We start from the raw sequence: 23,873 nt of genomic DNA, 5'->3' as shown, positions 1-23,873 counted from the left end.
CGTTATCGTCCTACCTGCAGCTGTTGGTCCATGACAGTCGTCACCTCCCCGGCCATAGACTCCAGTTTCTCCTGGATGGGTCCTGCTGACGAGCTGTTCACCTCCTCTCTGGCTGCTGATCCGAGGTGGTAAAGGTTAGGAAGCAGCTGGGGGGAAAAAGAGGAGGACAGAGGATCAATAAAAGGATTTAGAGCTCTAAATAGGCTCACAGATAAATCTTTTTCATTTACACGCACAAGCAAGGCTAAAAAATATCCTGTCTCCTCACCGTTTTAGAGTTTCTGGCGTCTTTGATGAGGTTCTCTGCTGCCCTGACGTCCTCCAAGATGGCGTCTGTCTCCGAGTTCCTCAGAGAGTTCAGGTGGTCCTGCACCTTCACACAAATCCTGTCGATCATCTGGAAGACAAACATAAAGACATGAAAGTTGGTATTTAAAAATCAAATGCTTTGTGTATCAGTTTTTCAGACTAAAATTAGCACAAATGGTTTAACGCTTACTCTCGGATTAAATGTAAAGTAAGATTATAGTGCATAAACTTAACAGTCATTGTATGTATGTTTATAACAGTTTATGTATGCACCTGTTGTGTGGTTGTGGTTACGATGCCCTGCTGCAGTCGATACGCCTGCTCCTGTAGGTATTTCCTTGTCTCATGGTTCCTGTACAGATAATTCTCAATCTGCAGGGAAAAACAAATCCACGGTCATGTAAAGCGGTTATTTTCTGTTTGATTAACCCTTTCGTCGCTGCATGTAGCTTGTTTTCCGCACTATATCCTGAATCCTGTAACACAAAAAAGCTGCAGGCTTAAGGAACCAATAAGAATTCTTGACGTACCCTCAGCAAGGCGTCCTCCGTTTTCTCAGGGCTCGCCTTCAGAGCCTGGGAGGCATCGATGATGGGGATGGGCATGAAACGAATGGTGAAGTTCCTAATGGACACACAGCCAGAGGACATTATTATACAGGTCATATTATAAAGGAAGGGAAACAGAGATGTGTGTAGAGATGCATAGATAGTTGAGATTTCAAAAAAAGAAGAAACAGCATGCTACTGAATAACACATATAAAGTGTGATGCAACACCTTGAAAGCTTTGTCTATTCAGTTTAAAATTTAAACATACAGTGCAATGAACTCACTTAAAATATTTCTTCATTTCATAAATGCCCATGTCATATATTTCAAGGATAACTGCATATTTAACTGTTGTTAAACAGTAATCATGTCATGGCTCAAAACACACCATAGTTTAAAGGCTACAGCAGATTTATTTATAGAGAACTTTACTTTATAAGTAAACTTAATAATAATAATTATCAATATTTTTTCTTTATACTGAACGTCAAAATATTTAAATATATGTATAAACATGACACATAAATGTAAGAACATAATGCAGAAATGTTATCAATAAATCATACATGCAATGTACATTAAACACAGCAAACACAGCAATACAACTCCAGCAACATGTAACAGTCCAAGAAAACACTATATATTATATATTCTAACACCTAAAAAAACTGTTAACTGTAGCCCCATTAGAAATGTTGTAAGGACATACATATACAAACACACACCCGAAGAGCATCAAGGGTTTATGTAGTTGTGTGTGCGTATGAGTGTGTGTGTGGTGTAGATGTGGCCCGGATCCTCAGCTGCTCCCACACTGGTCTATTACAGAGCAATAAACTAGCACCATGACAGAGGTTACTGATCGTGAAATAGAGGTCACCACACAGGATTAATATTCATAACATGATAGAGGAGGAGAAGGAATGAAATGAGGAGAATAAAAAAGAAGAAATGAAGATGTAGAAAGTGAAGCAGAGAGATGCAAATGAAGGTGTTTGATTGGAAAATAAAGGCAGGAGGCTGAGTCCGATGTTTTTAGCCTCGAAGGTAAATGGATTTATCTCTACTTAGATACGCCTGGCATCAGGATAAACACACATGTGAAGCACCAGCAGGCAGCATGGTGCCATTACTAATGAAGGTGTGACTTCTGCATGAACCCGTTCTCCTCCTTCATCTCTCGAGCTCACAGATCTGCTGTGAAAACCGCCGAGACACACTTCATACTCCCACCACCTCCATCAACACCCTTAAACAGGAATCATTTCACTTTTACAGCAACAAAAATACGGTTGTGTTTTATTTTAAGTTTATTCAGGCGTATGGTGGCAAAATAAAAAAATGTATTTGGAACTACGGCTGAAACAATATCTCTGAGCCCACAATGTGAAGGCCTCAAATCACTTGTTTGGTCCAATGAAAAAAAGCTTAAATAAGACAATTACATTTGTGTCAATCTAGTTCACTTGAAATATAACATGGTATCCACCCTGTTCTCTCTTGATTCCTTTAATGTTGCCACATCATATCCATCATATTTAAACGGTTTTACACCATCAAGCTTTAAACAAGGTCCTGTTTGTCCTTGAAATGTACGGTTTGTCTGTTATTGTTGAAAAGCATTCAAACTGTAGTTTTTAATGCCGCTGACTGTTGGAGACTTTGTATACTCTCTATTCACTCGAAAATTAACTTTACAGTATTAAAAGTCTGGGAAAACATCTGAGGAATGCAACGTCAAACACTTCCTGACAAACGCACAAGAGACTCGAGGACATTGACTGAAGGGAATAATAATGCACTCTCTCCCTCACACGCGCACGCACACACGCGCACACACACACGCACACACACACACGCGCACACACACACACGCACACACACACACACACACACACACACACACACTGCTGTACAGAATAGAAATCGGGAGGAAAAAGAAAATTGTTATTTCAATAATGCAATACGGAAGCTCAGAGGGGGAATTGGATAGATGTGCTGCCGGGAGGACACGATAAACAGAGAGAGGAGACAAGAGAGGAGAGAGAGGAGCATGTACAGATATCTACCAGAAGTAATTTTTGTGAGATGCACATGATGTTTCATACTCAACAGAAGACACAGGAGACAAAAATCATTCAGTCTAAACTCTCTCATCCTTTCTCCTCCTCAGCATCTTTCTTCTTCCGCCATTGTCCCTTTGTTGTTTTATTCCCTGCGTTCGTCACTGCCTGGTTTCCTTCCTCTCATCCTCTCTTCCTGTATAAACACACCTCAAGGTTTCCTCCTGCTCAGCACAAAGCCAAATAACATCTGGGCTACAACAACGTACCACACATGTATCTTTAAAGCAGTGTATGTACTGTTCGAATAGAGGGGTCGTCAGCACAGAGTCGTATACACACACACACATAGACTCAGGTAGAGACTGAGCTACTTACTTCTCCAGAGCTGCTGCTACATCCTGAAGACCCTGAGGGCTGGTGTTGTTTTTATCCCAGATCACCGTCCTGTGGAGGGAAACACACAGTGTGATGCAAGCAACGTCATTAATAAATGACTTCAGAAGAAGCTCTATAAAATGAAGATGCAATCAATGAAACTAATAAACTAACTTTCCTCAGTGTCTGAAAGGTGCTATGAAAAACAAGGGCTGCAGAGGAGCCAAAAGAAGGTCAACAAGTGATTAAAATATCAGTTATTTATAGTTGACGATCATGTGTCCTCACTGTCGACCTCTGAACATACACTCACCTGAGTTTGGAGTTGATCTGGAGCGCCTTGGCCAGCATCTTGGCTCCCATGTCCCCCATGGCGTTCCCGCTGATGTCTAACCTGGTGAGCGAGGCGTTGCTGCCGAGGGCGTTCAGCACAATGGTCAGGTCGCTCTTTAGTCTGGAGTCTGCGAGGGACAGAGAGGTGAGGGGCTGGGGAGGGAGGGAGAGGAAAGGAAACAGGTGGGGGGAGAGGAGGAGAAGAGGGTTCATAGCATGAGAAAGAGGGTTAAATAAAATCTTATTATGACAGACTGTTGCAACTGTTGGCAGTTTTATATGAAAGCAGGACAGTTTTTAGTTAATCTGCCACCTGCAGGCTGCTCAATAGAGTCAGAATTGACGAGCTCTCCTGCAGTTCTCTGTGTTTATTCAGCTTTGGCTTAAAAAGTGCTCCACTTAGCTTTTGTAGTATTTCACTGCCAGTTATTGCCAATGACAGTTATTGAGGACATCAATAGTCTGTCATGCAGTACCAGCCAGTTTCCCTGTCCAAGCGTCCTTGAATTGATTCACTGCTAATGCATGCTTGGTTTCCCCTTTTCATGTATCTATTTACTGTTGCTTTCCGACTCTGAAATCTTTGGCAAAAGCTGTAAAGGTTAATTCACTGCCTACATATTTTTAATAGACTATTGTCATTGCAAGGTAATACATCTAGAGTTTTATGGAGAAACCATATTTTTCAAAGTATCCTGTCCTCCAATTTTGCCTCAGATACAGCAGGAATCATAGATGTCCATGTTCCTCCAGATGCTGGTGATTCAAAGGGTAAACCCAAATTAAACATTCATCAGAGGATCAAGTGGACTTGAAGAGACTAAAATGTCAGAGGTATTATCATTCAGAACTCCACGGGGCAGAATGAAAAATTCAGCAGTGGATCAAGTGGATTTCTTTGTGATATGAGAGCGATACGAGGCTTTACAAATGTCCAGCAGCGACCTTCTGCTCAGCACAGCTGAGCTGCTCTGTGATGCGTGCCATTTACACAGCTGGAGACTGCTGGGAGTCGTTTCACAAAAACATGCTGAAGTAGCTGCTAACCAGCTCATTGAGAAGAAAGATAAGGGGAGCGTCGGTGCTAATTTTAGAACTGAGAGTAATTGACAAAACTAACTATAGTTTGCTGCTATAAGTAGCTCTGAATAAGAAGGTAGAGGCAGTGCGGAGGACCAGCTCATCACATCACATCACAAATAACCCCATAGCACTGGAGAGGACTGTTTGCATAACTCTCCAGAACTTAATTTACCTTGAACTAATCGTGTTATTTATTCAATAGTCAATATTCTCAGGGATGGTCTGGTTGACTTCTGTAGGTCATGAAGAAGCATCAGTACTATGAGACGGTTACAAACTTAATTATATGAATTATAATTTTTATTAATTAAGATATTTTATATGTTATCCTACATCATTTTACTTGCAATATAATTTAAGTGTATTTGTGTAGGTATTTAATGTATTTGTTGTACAATTTTATCAAATTTAAAGCTCCTGTGAGGAACTTTCTGTTTGTGTTGATTTTGGCGCCCCCTGTGGACAAAGCCGTACCTCTTATCTCTTTGCTGATTTTGTCCTGTACATGCTTAAGTGGTGATTTTTAACTAAAAATCTCATCCTGCTTTTCATATGTGTCACTCACTTTAAATTTCTGCCCTGGGAATTGTAAACAAATGCAGCATGCAGTTAATCGCTTCGTCTGAGACCTCCCCCCCCCCCACCAGCTGTTTTCAGGCATTAAAAATAACAATATAGAAATAATCAATCTTGTCTCTGATGGTCTGGTTTGCTTTTGTAGCTCATATAGAGCAATCAGAATTAATTTCAGGGTGTTTCATTATCAGTGAAAAACACACCTCACCATCACTGCTGAATTCATTATATGAACTGTAGCACAAATACAGAAGAGAGCAGGTGTTGGACGGGTTTGTTTAAATAAAAAACTTCTGTCTTTTTGGAGGATTTGCAGCTCCCTAAAAAAAGTACCAAATCCAGCAGGCTAAATCGAGCCCACACTTTATGTTTGGAGCGTGTGTCACCTGGAAATCACAAGAAAATGATGTTCCCTGTGCAGCATCTCGAACAGAACATCTAAATATGATTCTGAGTGGGAGTCTCACCTACACACTGAATAACACGGTGGCTGTCAGGCTCTAACTGTATAAACAGATGCAATAGCATGGTACAGACAGAAAGGGGAACATGGGAACAAAGCCTTTTTGTCTTCAGAAGCATAAAGCAAAGGAATGAAGAGATGAAACCCAGTAATCATGGGTCAGTACAGAGGTGAATGTTTTTGGATGAATGACAAGTATTTCCCCTCTTTTATGAAGCGTATGTCTCTGAAGAGGTGACTTACTTTGGGCATCACTGTATGTTTAGTGAGGAGTGTGTGGAGGAATAGCACCAACATGGTAATAAAGGCAGGATATTACTCTTTTATGACCTGTCTGAAGATGCAGAGAGAATTATTTACTGCCTGCGTGTTCTCCTGTGGGGCGCAGAGCAGACATTAAACATGCAAATTTAAATAGGTACACGTTTATGGACCGAAGCCACGGCCGCTAATTTCTCTCCAGTGATGTGAATAGAAACAAGATCACTATATCTGTGTTCATGCACTGATTCTTTCAGCTGAATCAGATTAAAAATAAAAACATCCTACTAGCACAGAAACCCAGTCAAACAATACCATCTGGTTTTAGCAGTACATGTAGTAGAAGGAAGGTCTGACAACATCTGCTTGGATATCTATACATCGTCCTCCCTGTGGCTGAACTAAATGAGTTTCAGCAGCTCAGATTATCCGCCCTGATTAATCACTTCAAATATTAAATGATTGCTCTGGGTTTACGAACACATCTAGTTTAATAAAACCAAAGAGAGGAGAGATTGTGCCCCAAGACATGCAAATAAAGGTGACCTCATACCAGAGACAAATGAATCCGTTTAATGTGTCTCCATAAAATGATGAACTGTGTTTAATATTCTGATGAAGCTCTGCAGTGTGTGTTCAGCAATACAACATCCTATCTCTCCAATAAAGTCTGTAGTATCTTGGCAGAGGCGGGGATGGTGCTCTTACTCATTCATGTATTATGATTATTAGTGTTACTCTGAAGACATCAAGTGTGTACAGTTGATATTCGCAATTGTTTCCCCTTTTCCTTCTGCATTTCCCTCCCTATATTATGTGCAGGTGAAGTCCGGCTGGTGCAGCTTCATTCTTACTGCACAGACCTGAGATTAAAGGAGCAATTCGCCCCTTGAAAAAGCCAAAGCTGGTGTTCTCTGTAATCGATAGAAGCAATAATATTTGAAATTTGCTCCATAGCTGTTGAGAAAGTTGTACAAACAGCTCGTGGTTTCCCCCATTCTACATTCCTACAACACCCAGCGTGCATTGCGCCCCTCCCTCTGAAAAGAACGGCCCAGCGAGAGACGCTGGGGTGAAATACTACCGTTTTCGCTGCAGGCAATGTCTCAGAGCGGTACAGAATCCGAAATATGACGAGAATATACCGGTGGATCGTCTAAAAAATCTTCAGGTCTGCAGTCTACATTTCAAACCTGACAATTTTGAACGAGACATGACATCAGAGGCGGGCGTCCTAGATTGAGGAAGTGTAGTTTCCCTGTAACTCCCTGACGCAGATAGCTTCCTCCAAAGGCACAGAGCCAAACTGCATTTCTTTCTACCATAATGGCATTAGCCTCCATAATAGCATGATAGGACTGAGGTTGAAAATTGGCGAACTGGCCCTTTCATATCAATACTCTCATGTAACTTTCTGCAATGTTTCTAAAATTGTCAAACTTTCCCTTTAATGGAGCAGATGTGCAGCGTCTCACTAATCAATCTGAGGTTGTGTATCTGTTTACACTCTGGCAGCCATATGGTACCCCAGGTCAAACAGCCTGGACTCAAGCCAGGACACAGAAACACAGCAGGGTAAATGTGCTGCCTGAAGCGTCACTGTACTCACACTGTGCGTTCTTTCCTGGACACACACAGGCAAAAGAGGAAAAGATGCTCAGCTGAAGACAAATTTGTTATCTCTGCAGGCCCACACACCAGCTCTGGTTGTGAGGTACCCAAGAGACTGGGTGGACACTTTTCTCTCTTACACACACAAACTGAAACATACTGGCTACGTTTGCAACACACAAGTGCTCACTTTACCTCCCTGGTTCAAACTAATCCCTGCACCACAGCTTCTTTTGTCAACACACCCTTCTCTGAGACGGGCCCTCCTGAGTGTGCTCCATATATCTGACCACCCACCCCTGTGTTGACCTCCCACCTTTAACCTCCTACCTCACCTTTCCACATAACCATCCATCAACTTTCTGCCTCGTTTCTTCCTCTCTTACTATCCCACCTGCACAGCCAGATAACCAGCTCCATCTCACACACATATAGACTACAAGCACCATGAGACCAATCCAGCACGGAGCAGCTCTATAGGACCATCAATCTAGCACATCAGCCACTGTGGGAGACAGAAAAAAAAGGGCAGGCACGGGGGCAGAATTTGTTACAGCTCCCATGATGGAGAGAGAGATAAAATGAGTGAGATGGATTGAGGGACAGGAGGGAGGGTTAGATAGCTAGAAGCCGGAGAAAATGTCGAACAATATAATTTTCCCTTTAAACATTCATGGAAAAAAGGGGGGGGAAGCACCTGACAGAGGGTAACTTTGAATTCTTAACTCAGCTGTTGATTATCCGCAGACAGTAATACAGACAAGGTAATAATCTATTACGGTACTTGATCCAGCCTTATGTACCTGACCCTTTAGTATGCGAGTCGCAGCTCTTAAAAAACACGTTTCAGTTGAATGTGATATTCTATTGATCACTGTAGGGAGTTATATTCACACCGCCCTCCACTGGAGAGGTCAGAGGTCAGCTGTAGAGCAGCTGGTGGAGATACGGTGATTTGCCGCCCCTCACAAAAGCCAGACAGAGAAGGAAATTAAAAACTCACCGACTCCTCTTCCTGAATCATGTGGACCAGGCTGTCCAACACTGGGGCGAGGTTTCTATGAGGGCAGAGGAAGAAACGTTAGACAATACACAATATAAAAAAATAATAGAATATACAATATCTAGATTCATCTTAGTAATTCTCCTTTGAATACAAGAGTATCTGGTGTCATCTTATCTCATCCCTATGTTTTTCTTCTACAAATTTCAATGCCACGTGCCATTTGCTAAATAAAATTATGCCGTTTATATTTAGTCATCTGCAGGCGTCGGTTATTGACAATAGACCAAGCTTAGTCACACACAGCCACAACCAAACCCAACCCAGACTCAACCACTGAGGTTTTTCTCACAGCCACACACTGTACACGTCAGCAGCCTCTCCTCCTGTGCTGTGTTCTTACTTGGACTTGATGTTGTTGAAGTTCTTCCCCAGAGAGAGGTGTCTGATGGATCGGTTCTTGGCAAGCCACACCAGCAGGGTGGAAAGATCTGAGTCCAGACCTGCAGGTGGAGAAGTAGGTTAAAAAAAGGTTTTGTGAGATGCATGCAGAAGACATATTTAGAATAAGTTTAGGATTAGAGCTGAAAAGTTTGTATAAGTATATGGTACAGTAAGCATGGAAGCTGCCATCTCACCGTTGTCAGAGATGTCTAAACTGGAGATGTTTGGGATCTCTGCGATACAACCTTCAAGGATCTGAGAACCTCCAGACCGCAACTGGAAACACAGAAGAGCACAATTTAAAAATGCAGCTACACATAGAACAGGATTTGGGATCCAATTAAAGCCGTTCCTATGCCAGTATTGGAAATGCCTCCAATACCACCTAAAATAAAGGGATCAGTGTGTAGGCCGCTCTACTCACTCAACTGATTCACTCAACTGGATTATTTTGTATCCAATTTTTTTTCTTTCACGCTTGAACCCTCAAAGATTTATTAAAGTTATAACTCGTAACTCTAGTTCTAGTCAGAGTTAGCAAAATGTCAGCATTTTGTCACTATTTTACACTGGAAAACCCTGACAGATACCAGAACTGATTATGTGTACAGTTACAGGGTTTCAGTTCGAGGGGTGTTACCATACAGGGCTACAATTATAGACCTATAGGTGTTTGATATTAATATGTATTTTGTTTTAAATCACACTGGAATCAGATTGTACTTGAGACAAGTCCCCTCCACTTCATGGCGGGGTCTTGCTCATCCTATCGGGGTTCCATTCAGCTATAACAACCTGCTCACTCACTCTCTTTTCTTTTTTCCACTCTGTAAACATTTACCGGACTTCTTTTGGCAGATTGATATGATTACAGTTGGTCATCCGGATTGTGTGATTAGAGTCGCATCCCTAGCAACATCTGTTCTTCATAACAACGGTCTGTTATCGAGAAATAGCAGACCTCAGAATGATGTTATTAACCAATCAGAATCAAGTATTTAACACAGCCGTTTAATTACTGCAGATACACAATGCCTGAAGAAAAATCAGTATCAGGAAGGAAAATATGGTGATGAACTTCACTACACACAAAGTACACAGGCGCCTAACAAACACAACTAATAATGCAAAAACACAAGAGGAACCTCTGAAATAAGAGGAAGAGTACTGACTAACATAATGATGGAAAATGACACATTCTAGTAAAATTGTTTTGTTTCATGTGAAATATTGATAGAAAAATTCAACCCAAGAAGAAAATGGTCACCAGCAAATAAAAGTATCTGCCAAAACAGACGTTCAAATCCAAATGAGGAGGCATGAGATGTTAATTATTAAGAGTGAGCTCATTCGTACTTACACAATGGCCAAGCTTACAGAGGCATTAGTGGGAGAGAACAGCATGTCAGAGCCAACAATAACCAGCAACAAAAAACGAAAAACACAGATGCTTAATGATCACACTTCTTGTCAAACACACAAACCCACCAGTGGCACACACATTTGCAAAGAAACAAGTCGCACACAGTCGTTGTTTTGCGAGCTGTCAGCCCACTCACTGCACACTTTTGGGCTGCCTCCTCCAAGCGGTTCATTAAGACTTCAAAATAAGGACGGAACGCATCATTTCCCCCCGCAGCTTCGGTTTGCAGGATTTCTATGGGAGTTAGAATTGGATTTCCTGTGTAATTTGTATTCATGTGTTATCTTTAGCAATCCCATTCACTCTGCAGCAAGCTGTCTCTTTCTGCTCATGCAGGGGTGGAGATGAAGGCAGGCAAGGAGCTGGAGTGTGCACGTTTCTGTGTGTGTGTGTGTGTGTGTGTGTGTGTGTTTGGGCGAGAATTGTGATGAAACAATTAGAGACAGAAACTAAACTCCCTCTCCACCCCCACCTCTGTGTGCATCTCTCCCCCTCCACCCCCACCTGCTGTCTGCCAAGTACTCCATTAGACAGCCTCTTAACGGTGTCACTGGCCTGTCAAATGGTTTTGGAGTGGATCCTAAAAAGCTGATTACATTAGAGCAGTTTTAGTTCTAAACTATAAAAAGCACACTTCACCAAACTGGAGCTGATAATAGCACTTATACAAATGCCACCAATATTAGAAACAGGGGGATAAAACAAAGCCAGTGCCTCCAAAGAAGCCACTTGTTGTAGTCTTTTCATTACTCAGTGTGCTAACGTCTTACAGAACAGATTTACCTGCATCATCATCCCCATCACTGTTAGTTTAACTACAGCTGCGGGACCTAGGTCTATAATTCATGTTAGTGGCTCTAACTCAACAGTTGTTACATTAAGATTTTAAGTGTTTTTTTAAAAAGATTTATTATAAATGTGAAAAAGATCCCAAATGTCTGCTTGCTTTGAACACACCTTGACAGACACCACTTCCTTGAAGAACTAGAACTGTTTTGATCATGATTTTAAGTATGCATGACATCCCCTTCAAATAAAATGATTCATGAGGGAAAATGATGGTGCAGTGTTTCTCTGTGGGTCTCACCTCACAGCAGCTCAGGTCCAGAGACACCTCCTTCAGATTGAGGTTACTGGCCAGGCCGAGCAGGAGAGCTCTGAAACAATACATTATATATAGCATAAAAAACTACAAAATAAAATACAAGAATTAAAGCCCCCCTCCAGTGAAAATCAAGTGTTAAACCATGTAAACATCTCCATGTGGTGTTTTTCATGTGCTACAATACATATCAGGGACAACAGCAGCAGTCATCTCCATGGCTGGGCCTGTCTGCTTTTAAACTGCAGTGTACCAAGGACAGGCTGAACAACACGTTTTCAGATTGGCAGGTTGGAGACGTCACAAACCTAAGGAGCCAATCCCGTTAATGGACGGGGTGACGCTATGCATATCATTATGTGCAACTTATGGCAACCACTTCTGCGATGCACGAGCCAGCTGTAACTGTCATCGTAATTTTTGCAAACTTACAACTGACTGCTAACGTTAACGTTACTACTACTAATTACTACATTTCAAGCTAGCTGAGTTTCAACAAGTTGTCACTAAATGATGGCAGAGACTTGTTCTGTTTTCACGACGGAGGTGGCTGCGAAAATCTGCATAGCGGGCGGGGACTATGCAGAATCATGAATTTTTAATGAGGGAGGAGGAGATGCCTTGGGAGGATTTTTATAAGGTAATTAAATGTATTTTGCAGAACAAACATATCAGACACAATTTATCATTTCAAGCGGAGCATTTTATGCCTTAAAACATGACTGGAGCTGCTCTTTAAAGGATCGATCAATAAAATGATAAATATTACATAAAAAAGTTTCTTTGCTAAATGTTAGTAGACTTTTTTATTGTTTGTGGGACTCTATGTTTCCCTAGGCAAGTTTAATATTGAGTTGCTGCAGCAATCCTTCACAATGATAAAGACTAGTTTGTTCTCCCTGTACCTGAAAGTCTAACAGCTTAAAGTGTGTTAAAAAGATGTTGAGGAACAAAATGTGCGGTCACAGAGAATGTGGGGCAGAAGCAGCGGCTCCTCAGACACATTAAATGTGAATGAATCGTTCTCTCACTTGAGGGCCTCTGGCGGCAGCTTGGTTCCTGACACGTTGATGGAGCTCAGAGACATGGCACTGCTGAAGAAGTGCTTGAATGACGGAGGCACCTCTTTGCCTTTCCTGCAGAAACAAAAGAGAAGCAAACAAAAAACACTTGAGGGATACACATTGTCATTAACTTTTCAGATATTTTTAAGCTCTTTTTTATTCAACACCAAATAACGCTCAATAGTTTAGTTTCCTTAGCTGACCTGAGACTCAGGCCACTATTAAGCTTTCAGTAATCCATTCCCTGTGACACATTTTTATATGCCTTTTAAGATCAGTTTAGCTCCACAAATAACGGACTGAGAGGGGATTTTAAGAGGAGAATTACTCAAAGTCCCAGGTATAACCCTTATCTACCACTCATCTTCCCTCTCCGACCCGCCCTCCCCTCCCCTCCTCCTACCCTCATGAAGTCCCCAGCTCCCTTGAGACACACTGGAAAAAGAGATAATACAGGGAAGAAAACTCCGCCCACCGGCCATCTGTTACACTCAGAATCTCCACACACACACATATTTATGTGGACTCACACTCAAACTCAAACACACTCGAGTTGTGCACATATACAAGCCAAGCCAAACACATCATTCATACACTTGTGTGTTATCCTGCATCTGAGTCTTGCCTGTAATGTCACTTTGTCACCAGCAGGTGTCGTACAACAATATACAGAATTTGGCTGAATAGAAGTAAAAGCAACACATCACATCAGGGGAAATCTGCCTTTTCTAGCAAGAAGAAAATTTGCTGTAAACAGTACTGCATGGGGATGGGAAGGACAGGCACAGGCAGGCCTACGAAGGGTATTAGCCCATTTGTCAGCGCCCACGTTACACATAATATTCATATATAAGCTAATTCATATGCAACTACACTGTATATCAATACTGTATTTAGGCCTTAGTATTACAATTAGATGCCTTGTTCACAAAACATGCCTTTTTTAAACTTCAAAAAGATTTTTTACTTATTTTTTTATCATGAGAAACTCCAAAATGTTACTTGTTTACGTCGCCTTGGACAAAAGCGTCTGCTAAATGCAATTGTAACATTGTTTTAAAAAGCCGTACTTTATTCAGTGTTATTACCTTCATAACAAAATGATCAGGGCCAACCAGGGGCGTTAAAAGATCGCTGGTTCTGACAAGTTCTCAGAATAACTGGTTTATTTAGTCAGGGATTATACTTTAAAATCCATATACTTTTTTTTTAATGACTGTCTACATTTTAAATAGCTCCACTTTACTTTTCCCCCTAATATTTTAATGCAAATCACCTGAACCGTCTATCTCCAGTCGTAGCATGTGCTGTACTTCCAATGGTATTTGGGAAATGTTAGAAATGCACTCTCACTCTTAAATAAACTAACACTACAAATGAATTTCCTTCCCTCAAAGTCAGTGAAACCTAGATTCTTACCTGTGAGGGAAGACACTCTTTGACACATTGAGAACAGACAGGTGTTGGACCGAGCCTCGCAGCAGAGCCGAGCACACCTGCAAAATACATAGAACATATCACCCTGACATCTGAGCTGCATGAATTATCTGTATTATTGTTGGTCTTTTTGTAAAATCATTCAAAAAACAATCAGTTCTGAACACAAAACATTGTTATTCTTTGCAGCTCCAAGAAACAATAAGAAAAGAAAAGCATTGTGTCTGTGTTATGTTCAAATGTTTATGTATCGGGCTACAACCGAATATGATTTAAGAACTAATCAATATCTCCTGTGACAGGCTGACAGCTGGCTACAACTCAGACTAATCAATAAGCTGTGTTTGGCTCTCCGACCCACATCAATACATCACATACAGTATTCAGAACACTTCACCAGCAGCGGACAGGAGCACAGATTGAGTGGGTGTGTAAAACTGAATTACATTTCCTGCAACACAGAAATTAATGTGTGGCAAGTACGCTGTTTTATTATGAGGTACAACTCTAATGCATGTGGGCGAACAGAGAGTGGGTCATGTTTTATTACATATGCATGTCTCTTTACTCAAATATCTTTTAATTTAGCTTCTTTTTTCTATGAGCTATAGGCAGGACATTATGCAGCATCAGTGAGCGTCCTGACTCACCTGGTCCAATGAGCAGTCCGTGTTGGAGAGGTCAAGGGTTGCCAGGCTGTTGGGTTGACCCAGGAAGTGGTAGAAATGCTAGATGTAGAGAAAACACAACAAACATTTTAACAAAGTAGAAGATTTTACTGCTGTTCTGGAGAAAAGTTAGCAGATTAATGTTTCCCAACGTGTAATCTCTATTTACAGGCAGGGACGTGAATTTTAGGGACGGCAAGTGTTCTGGTTTCCGTTTGTTTGGTCTTTTATTGTCACACTGATTATTTAAATCCATCATAACTACCCCACTACCCCTTCCCTTTCATTCACATAATTTATGCATCACTATAGCTATACAGAAAGTTGTTACATCAGTAATATATTGTGATTCTTATATAACAGACACACAAGCGGCTGAAATATTTCTTGGCCCAGCTCTGTAACTTCCCGGCCTTCACCATGAAGTTGCCAGGAGAAGAGCAGAGACCCCCGTTCAGCAGTGAACTTTAGAAGCTAGCTGTCCAGTCCTTGTGCTAAGCTAAGCTAACCAACTGCTGGCACTCGCTTTGTATCTTTAGTGCAGACATGCGAGTGCAGGGCTGAACGATTTTGAAAAAATATCTAATTGCGATTATTTTGACTTATAATGCAATTTACATATGATTTGTGATATTAAATTGAATGGTCATTTTTCTCATTTTCATTGAAAAACATTAAAATGATTATGTTGTGTTTTCTGCAGGGATCTGTGCCAACCAAAGATATTTGATACTTATGTCTGTGTATGACGTGTAGACCAGAACATCTCTGCAGCACAAAATTTTAATTTAATTTAATTTAATTTAAATTGTATTTTGACACACATTTCAGCTTTAATAAATACTGCAACTCCTGCGATTTGAAAATTGCAGCAGGCCAAATAGTGATTTCACATAAGTTTTGATTTATTGTTCAGCCCTATTTGAGTGTGATTGATTATCTCACCAAACTCTTGGCAAGAAAGGGAATAAGCATATTTCCCAAAATGTCACAAGGGGAGGACACAGATCTTTGTGTCTGTATGTCTCATGACTGGTTGTCTGTGATTGGTCTTATTGTGTCAGATTTATAACCCCACAGTAGAGAGTTTGTATCTGTGTGTTCAGAAGGGATGTCGAATTACCCAAATCGATGCTCTCCTACAGAGTGACATGCTAACTGATTTAAAACATCCTGACAAGACCTCGGCACAACTGCAGCACCGACCTGTTTCAATCAATTAGGTGCTATTGATACTAGCCCTGAGATGGATTAGAAAGTGTGTGTGTGTGTGTGTGTGTGTACCTGCATGTCGTCTCCTCGGAGGACGTTCCCTGAGAGGTCCAGATGGACCAGGCTGCTGGGGATGGACGGGTTGGCACTCAGTGACTGGCAAAGGCTGTTCACCCCTAAGACACACACACACACACGTACACACACACACACACACACAAACACGCACGCACACATGCAGAGTCAGCATCAGCACACCCCTCAAACCTCCACTTGATGTTTTGACAGTGTATTGAAGGAAATAGCGGAGGAAATGAAAGAGCAGGATCAGAATTTAGAGTGAATGCATGGAAAGTGACGAGAGTATCGCTTCTCACGCTTGGATAAATGCATTGTTAGGCCTCTGTCAGTGTCGTGCTACGTTCAGGATGAGGTATTGTCCTTTTTATACAAGTCATTATAAAATATGTCAAAAAAACAACAACAATTAGCTGTTATTAATAAATATCTTACAACAAGCTCTAAACAACCTCAGTAAGAGCTGCAATTGTTCAAATGATTTGGAAGTATAGCAGCGAAAGAAGTGTGTGTACGCATGTCTTTGCACACATGGATTTGTGTTGCAGCGTGTGCATCATATTGACATACTGTGCGTACGACCACTGACCCCTGTCACATCAATCACACTGCTGACACACTGAACTAGCACTTTTCTAAAGTCCTGACTCTGTCTGGCAGAAAGTCAAGACCTGACTGTCAAGTGACTGAGCTGACAGAGGAGAAGATACATAAAGGAGTGAGATAAAAAGGAACAATGACAAAATAATAAAACAGAAGATCTGCAGCATTACTAGTATCATGAAACAAAACCAGAAAAAAAACTCAATCCTCCACTTTTGCTCTAAGCATTTGGGGCTTTTGGGGTTTGGATCATGTCTCTAATCTAGACAAGCAGGGCTCGGTTTAGGCAGGGCAGCCCTCTCACTAACCCTACACGGTGAAATATGATCGCTCTGTATTGATTGCCTGAGAGCAGAGCATGTTTACAGCAGGTCCCCAAAGATGGTGCCTGGTGTTTTAGTGTTTACATGGATGGGAACCAAGAAGCAATTTTACCTGCATGCGATTGGCCACAGTGACCACATGTAATCTAGAAATTATGCCAAGAAAAACTAGAAATCCCCTGCAGAGTTCTGCAGGAACTCTCTGCACAATCAGCTCCTTCAGAGCATTTCATTAAAGGCCATTACTGCGGAAGGATTGCAAGTCAAGCCAAGAACTGCAGACTCGACTGACTGAGGGAAAATGATCTGTTAAGAAGTTATGCAAATTATATAAACAAATACATCTTTTTCTCTCTCTCTCCCTGTCACATTCACAGTGTTAATAGTGCAGTAATTAAGTGTCATTAGCATCCCAGTGGTAGCTGTGATCAAATAAGTGGAAGATGTGAATTGCATCAGACCACAGGGGAGCGGGTAAATTAAAAACAGGCAGGAGAGCCAGATCATCACGACACGATGTTTACTTTGTACTTTAATTAAAACCAATCTTGCCTTTCAAAAAGTGAAAACGTTAATTTAAATCCACCTGGATTTCTTTTAGAAATGTGTGCAAAAGAAGAGGGGAGACAGCACATACCTTTGGGTGATAGTGAGGTTTTGGAGAAGTTTAAATGCTTGAGCCCGATACGAAGTTTGGCAAACTGAGCACCCAGCGAGGAGACACCTGCAGCGAGAGGGAGGAAACAGACATGGACAATGACTTTCCTCTTCTCCATTCTCTTCAAAGGGGCTGCTTTGTGACAATAACTTTTATATATAAACCAAATCAAACGATGTAGCTTCCTTGCTTAACGGTTTAACAGTGTATGTTATCAATATACCACAAAGTTCTGCTGTATTAAAGTCGATTGTAAAAGCAGTTTCCTTTATGACTTCTGAAACTCTGCATAGCTATTAACAAACCCTGCTTGAAGTTAAAACAGACAATAACACAAGCAAATCTCAAAGGGAAACAAGAATGGTGCATAAAATGGAATAGAAACGTCTGTTGAGGCAAAATGACATGAAGCTTATTGTTATGTATATGGTGGCCTTTAATAAGACACGTTTAAGCTTGTAATACATTTTACATGACAACAGATACGTCAGGACTGCTGAGCTCCAGTAATCTAACGTAGGTTTACACGCGACTGCCGGAGTATTTGTTGGAATCCATCTTTAATTCATGTGTCCTGGATAGACTGATAGGCCTGAGGACAGACGGGATGAAATATTAAACTATTGCACTCACTGTACTCGAACATGTGACCCTAAATTTTCCATAAAACCAAATATGAACATTAAAAAATGTTGCACATTTGAGAGTTAGCGAGCATAATGTGACTGCAAACTGAGGAGTGTTTAATGTGTTCATTGTTTCACGTTGGTAGGAGAGTCACCTTTCACACCTGAAGATGAAGAAGAGACTACAGTATAAGGTGTGAGAGATCAGTGATCTGTATAGATTAGCACAGATTAGCACAGTTTAGCACAGGTATCTTACCTCTGTCCTCCAGCGGGTTGTTGGCAAGATTAATGGTGGTGAGTCCTGAGCTCGGGTTGTGGGCCAGGGCAGCGGCTAGCTTCTGAGCGAAATCACTGCGGAGTGTAAAAGACTGTATTCATTGCATGACCAACATTCACACATGCAATCTTAACATGTTTTACCTGCTACGACAAGGCAACATTTCTTACTGAAATGCAATTAAACAAGTGAATTTCATTCCTAATTTTATGAAGGCAGGAAGTGTGGTCTGCAAGAGTAAAGTAATCTCTATTGGCAGCATGTCAGCCCTGATGTGATGGACGAAACTGAACCCTGACATCTGGGAAAGAATCATTTCCTGCATATAGCAGACAAACATCAATACCCCTTTGTGAAAGTTTATCAACTCAGTTACATTCTTACTTTTCCAACTCCTCAGTGATTTCTAAGCTAACACTTTGGTATTCTGACAAGAGTCAAGTATCTGTATATAGTTTGTCTGTTTGCCAGACACAAAGAGTTTTATCTTCCATTGATATATGTTCAGGACTATAAAACTTAAATACACTTTGTCTCTAAGTTCAAGTGGAAGTGATAACACTAATTTCTCACACGTGAAGGAGCTACGCTTGAGCCACAGGAAATACTATTAACAGTTTTCACAAGCTCAGGAGCTCCTCATTACATTAAACAGTTTGCGTATTCTCACGTTTTGAGTCCTGCGTTGTCCAGAACCAACTCTTCAAGACGACTGGAGCGAGACACCACTCGAAGGATCTGCTCGCACACATCTGCAGACTGAAAACAAACAATGCAACACATGAACACAACACAGATATCAGAAAAATATGCGAATGGACTAAATGGACTGCGCTTACATGGCTCTTTTCTAGTCTTCCGACCACTCATAGCGCTTTTACACTACATGTCACATTCACCCATCACACACTCATTCACACACTGCTGGTAAAAGCCAAAGTGCCAATCTTCAATCAGTATTTATGCACATTCATACACTGATGGCTCTGCCTTCAGGAGCAATTTGGGGCTCAGTGTCTTGCCCGAGGACACTTCCACATGTGACTGTAGCAGTAATTTTACATATTATTGGTCTCACACTCGCAGCAGTACAGGAGCTCACTGATCCTTTAATCAAAAGATTAAAAATATACTCATTAACCGAACAAGCTCCAAGGCATCAAATGCACTTTTATCTGGAACAGCAAAGCTTGAAGTGAAACACTGAAGGTCACAGAAATAACACAGGAATTTACTTTCGGGACACTTGATTCCCGCAAGTGTTGCGCGGTGAGATCACTCTGGAAAGCTGTTCATTTATGCTAATTAAAGCTACACTGCGGGACGTAAAAAAAAAAGAAAAAACCCAGCATACTCGTGAATTCTGTCTTTTCCACTTAAAGAGCAGTTATGCGTGACAAGGAGAGGCGGGGGACGGCAGACTTCAGACTTTAGAGGGAGAAAGTTGTCTCGCTTCTGTGGTCTTGAACGCCACATGAGTCAGAGTCGCGGGAGAGAAAGCACTCATATTTAGACGAAATTAAAGATTCAGCAGTTGGACGTCAATGCCCTACCTAGATGTTCACTGACCCAGTTCACTGTGTCAAACATGTCCTGCTTCTCTTTGCTGCAGTATTTCTACATTTTCTACACCGATTATCTGCACTGATCCATAACACAAACATTTGTCCATCGTAATAACAGAACTTTACTGGGCCTTTGTTTTCTTGTTATTCCTCGTAATTGACATTCCTTTTTCTGTCAGCCAGCAGCCTCAGTGTGGACAAAACACTGGTGACATTGTCCAACACTGTTATCTACAGTGAGGGGGAGAGAAGGAGAGAGAGAGAGGAGCGACACAGAGAGAGAGGGAGAGAAGAAAGGGCCTGTTGTTCACATGTTTACTCTGTGTAACTGTGAGCATTACAGGCGGAGAGCAAGAATGATGGAGGGCAGCGAGGGATGACACATAATACAGAAAAAGGAGATATGAGGGTAGTGAGGGATGAAATGGAGAAGAAGAGGGGAGAGAGGAGAGAGGAGGCGCAGAAAGAGAGAGTGAGCGCACAAAGAAGGCTGTATTTTCCACCAGAGTCACAATAAAGCTGTTGGTGACAGCACAGTGACACTGTCAGCATGTGCACTGCACCATTTACAACTCATTAAATAAGAGCCTTGTCACGCTGGGCTGTTCTGACCCTGCGTCCTGCTGAAATCACACACACAAACACACACACACAAAAACACACACACACACACACATGCTGTGCGATCATGAGGTTTAATAAAGGGCCAGTCCTCTTACCACTGCTGTCCTCTCCTCTTCATCTCCCCCTTCCTCATTTCCAGCTCAGCATCTTGATTAGACCTCAAAACAAACCGGCCGATTGAACCGAGCAGTCTAATCCCTCGCTGTGTTAGCCGCATGTGTGTGCGTATGCGTGTGTTTGTGTGTGCTATATTACCCAGTCCACTGCTCTGTGAGATTCCTTATCTGTTCGATTGAGCCTGAGGCGTGAGCATTTAATGTTCTCTCTCTCTTTTTCTGTCTGCTTCATGATCCACAGACACATCTTTCAGACATCTGTAATGTAACAGTACACAGCTGTACAGATGCAACAGTGCAGGCTGATTGGCAGCGCTGTCCTTGAGTTGAACTTTTGCATGTCAATAGATTTGGCAGCAACAGAATGCTGGAAATGTCTAGTTCCTCTCGCTTTGGCTTCGTGCTTTAAAACTAATCTCTATTTCCTGACACTCATTTCCTAACTCATCTGGCATCCCTCCCTTTCACTCTGTGCGCTGACCTCTCCACTGACCTTTATGTTTCTTTTTACTGCTCTGTTTGCTGCCATCACTTTCACTCTTTCACCCTCTCATTCTTCTTTCTAACTTGTTATTGTTTCCACTGGCACAGGATCAAAAAACAATCCAGAAATCACGCTCCGGAGCACATGCTCCGTTATCACTGTGTAAACATGAACGCAGGAAAAAAAAGAGATAAGTTGACGGAAAACTAAAAAGAAGTTTCCTTAAAAATACCCAAAGGAGTTTTTTGCTCCATTCAACACTAACTAAATCATCACACTAAATTCTGCTTCGCTGCACGATAAACACAACATATCCACTGCCCAGAGCAAAAGAAGCGGTATCTATCGCTAACATGACACACACAAAAAGTAACACACTCATTTGAATAAAATCACTGAAAGCATAATAACACAAAAGCCTCAGGGTCCATTATAATACACTCTAATCTGGCATGGAAAGGACACACGTTACACACAAGGTGCACATGTGCCCGTTTGAGTATTTCAGCCTAAATATGCACACGGCATGGTGACGGACAGGATCCTAAAATTCAATACAAAAGGAATTGTCTGTGACGGAGGCGTGAGATAATTGTTTAGACCGAGGAAGCTGCGTGTGGTAATTGGTGAGACCGAGCGAAGCCTTGAGAAGGAGAGTTAGTGATGGAGTGCTGCAGGGGGGCAACAGCCTGAGACATTGAGCTTCTTTGTCTGATCAGGATTAAGAGTCTTATCACATGAGAACACTGGACTGATCCTCCGTCAACAGACAGGAGGGGGGAGATGAAGGAAACAAAGGGGGGGAGTTCTGTACAGGCAGATACAGTCAGAAGAAGGTAGGGTGAGAACCAATTACTGTAGTGAATTCATACGGAGATGGGTTATACGGTATGTTTTAAATAATGGGTGTGAAATGGGAAGAGAAACAACAGAGCTACATCATCAAACCAAAATTTGGCAAGTGTTGCAACAACTTTGGCCTTTAAGACTAACATTTACCTTTAACCATGTCTCAATTTTTTTACTCTTTAAAGAGCAATACCATTCAAACCTTTTTTTTTAGAATTTGTATTATAGTATGCTATGGCAATTATCGTGTCGTTAAACAGGGCTATCATAACAAATTGTAGCCATGCTAGCACTGTGGCTCTCTGTTAGCCTGTTTGCTGGTTGGTCGGTTGTCAGTCCACCACTTTATTCTAGGCCCAAAACTTAAATTTGTTCTGTTCTCTGGTTTAATAAAGAACAGCAAAGCTAACATCATCATAATTGGCCTCAGCTGTACTTTTTCTTTAGTGCTAATTAGTAAATGTTAGCATGCTAATATGCTAGACTACTTTGATGAACATTGTGAGCCCTGAGAAGAATGCAGTGCATGCTAAACACAAGCATGTAATCATTACCATTGTGAAGCATGTTAGTTTGCTGATCTTAGCACTAAGCTCAAAGCACTGTAGTTTATTTACAGACTCACAGAGAAGCTAGCACGACTGTAACCTTCTTGGCTTGTTACCTCAGTGATGTATGTTTTTGTTCATTCAGCTGGTGTGTCTGTTAGCCTAGCTGTCACTTGAGATACACTATTTGGCAGAGAGACACACCCCTGTTCAAAGTCTTGCACCACTTTTAACTGCATGCAAATTTTGTAACAGACAAAAAAGAAACCACAGCACAGCAGTGAAGTAGTATTGCGGTTAAGGAAGTGAGAGGCAGGACCTTTACAAAAGTCAAAGGCTGACAGAAAGAGACACACCTAGCCATGTGTCATAAGCAGTGATCCTCCTCACTATTTATTCAGAGATTGGATTAAATCTGGATTTTCAGACTAACACTATTATACACAATATAATGCCCATTTGAATAACATATTGTAGAAATGTAGACTATTAGAATAGGTATATAATAAAGTCGTTACTACTACTTTTATGTGAATGGAGTGGACAAAGTACTAGAGACACCTCTCTTATTAAGCAATACAATTAAACTACAGCTCAAAATAAGCCCCTCAAGATACTTTGATTGAATCAACATCTCTCTCGCAGTCCCACCAAAAGGTGGAAGCCATTATAACCTCCATGAAACATTACAAGCTTTATGAAGGGAAGATTTGTTGCAGGACTGTTGTTACACTGCATTAGTTTTATGGAGGTGCACCTGAGAAACTGGCCACTGATCATAGCTCTTTACTGCAGTTTAAATGGAAAGAGAAGCATGACAAAATGCTTGTAAGCATGTGGTTGTCACTGAGTCCCTTCCAGCTTTTCCAAAGCTGAAATATTATTAGTGTATAACTGAGGACCACAAAATTAATGGTCCTTAATGTTGAGCAATCACTAATACAGTAACTGTGTTACAAATGTGAGGAGGATGTTGAGAAAAGGGAGTACTAACCAGCTTGTAGTCCTTGGTGGAGAGCTTGGTGAACCACTGATTAAACTCCAGGACTGCTATTATAGCCACCAGATCCCTGAGGAGGAGGAGCAGGCAGGGAGGAAAGAAAAGGTCACAGCAGCAGCTATATATTTTTCTTCATCAA

General features: G+C 41.4%; 1 protein-coding gene across 1 annotated transcript in view; it reads right to left on the bottom strand.

Annotated features, from left to right (window-relative positions):
- LOC138583762 (F-actin-uncapping protein LRRC16A-like) overlaps positions 1–23,873 on the bottom strand; it is a 76,053-nt gene that overhangs the window by 11,816 nt on the left and 40,364 nt on the right. Inside the window, exons 9-27 of the mRNA XM_069655737.1 lie at positions 23,729–23,804; positions 19,219–19,307; positions 18,528–18,622; positions 17,622–17,708; positions 16,053–16,156; positions 14,751–14,828; positions 14,083–14,159; positions 12,631–12,735; positions 11,585–11,654; positions 10,435–10,446; positions 9,269–9,350; positions 9,034–9,133; positions 8,631–8,685; positions 3,614–3,786; positions 3,301–3,369; positions 840–933; positions 583–681; positions 269–397; positions 15–146 (exon numbers count right to left, since the gene is read on the bottom strand). Of these exons, the coding sequence (XP_069511838.1) occupies positions 15–146; positions 269–397; positions 583–681; positions 840–933; positions 3,301–3,369; positions 3,614–3,786; positions 8,631–8,685; positions 9,034–9,133; positions 9,269–9,350; positions 10,435–10,446; positions 11,585–11,654; positions 12,631–12,735; positions 14,083–14,159; positions 14,751–14,828; positions 16,053–16,156; positions 17,622–17,708; positions 18,528–18,622; positions 19,219–19,307; positions 23,729–23,804 (1,726 nt within the window). The remainder of the gene's footprint in view (positions 1–14; positions 147–268; positions 398–582; positions 682–839; positions 934–3,300; positions 3,370–3,613; positions 3,787–8,630; positions 8,686–9,033; positions 9,134–9,268; positions 9,351–10,434; positions 10,447–11,584; positions 11,655–12,630; positions 12,736–14,082; positions 14,160–14,750; positions 14,829–16,052; positions 16,157–17,621; positions 17,709–18,527; positions 18,623–19,218; positions 19,308–23,728; positions 23,805–23,873) is intronic.

Source organism: Semicossyphus pulcher, unplaced genomic scaffold (assembly GCF_022749685.1).
Source record: "Semicossyphus pulcher isolate SPU_LCO1_2020_fin unplaced genomic scaffold, fSemPul1.0.p SCAF_9, whole genome shotgun sequence".
Lineage (NCBI taxonomy): Eukaryota > Metazoa > Chordata > Actinopteri > Labriformes > Labridae > Semicossyphus > Semicossyphus pulcher.
The sequence above is the reverse complement of the archived record's forward strand: the minus strand, read 5'-3'. Positions and strand labels throughout refer to the sequence as shown.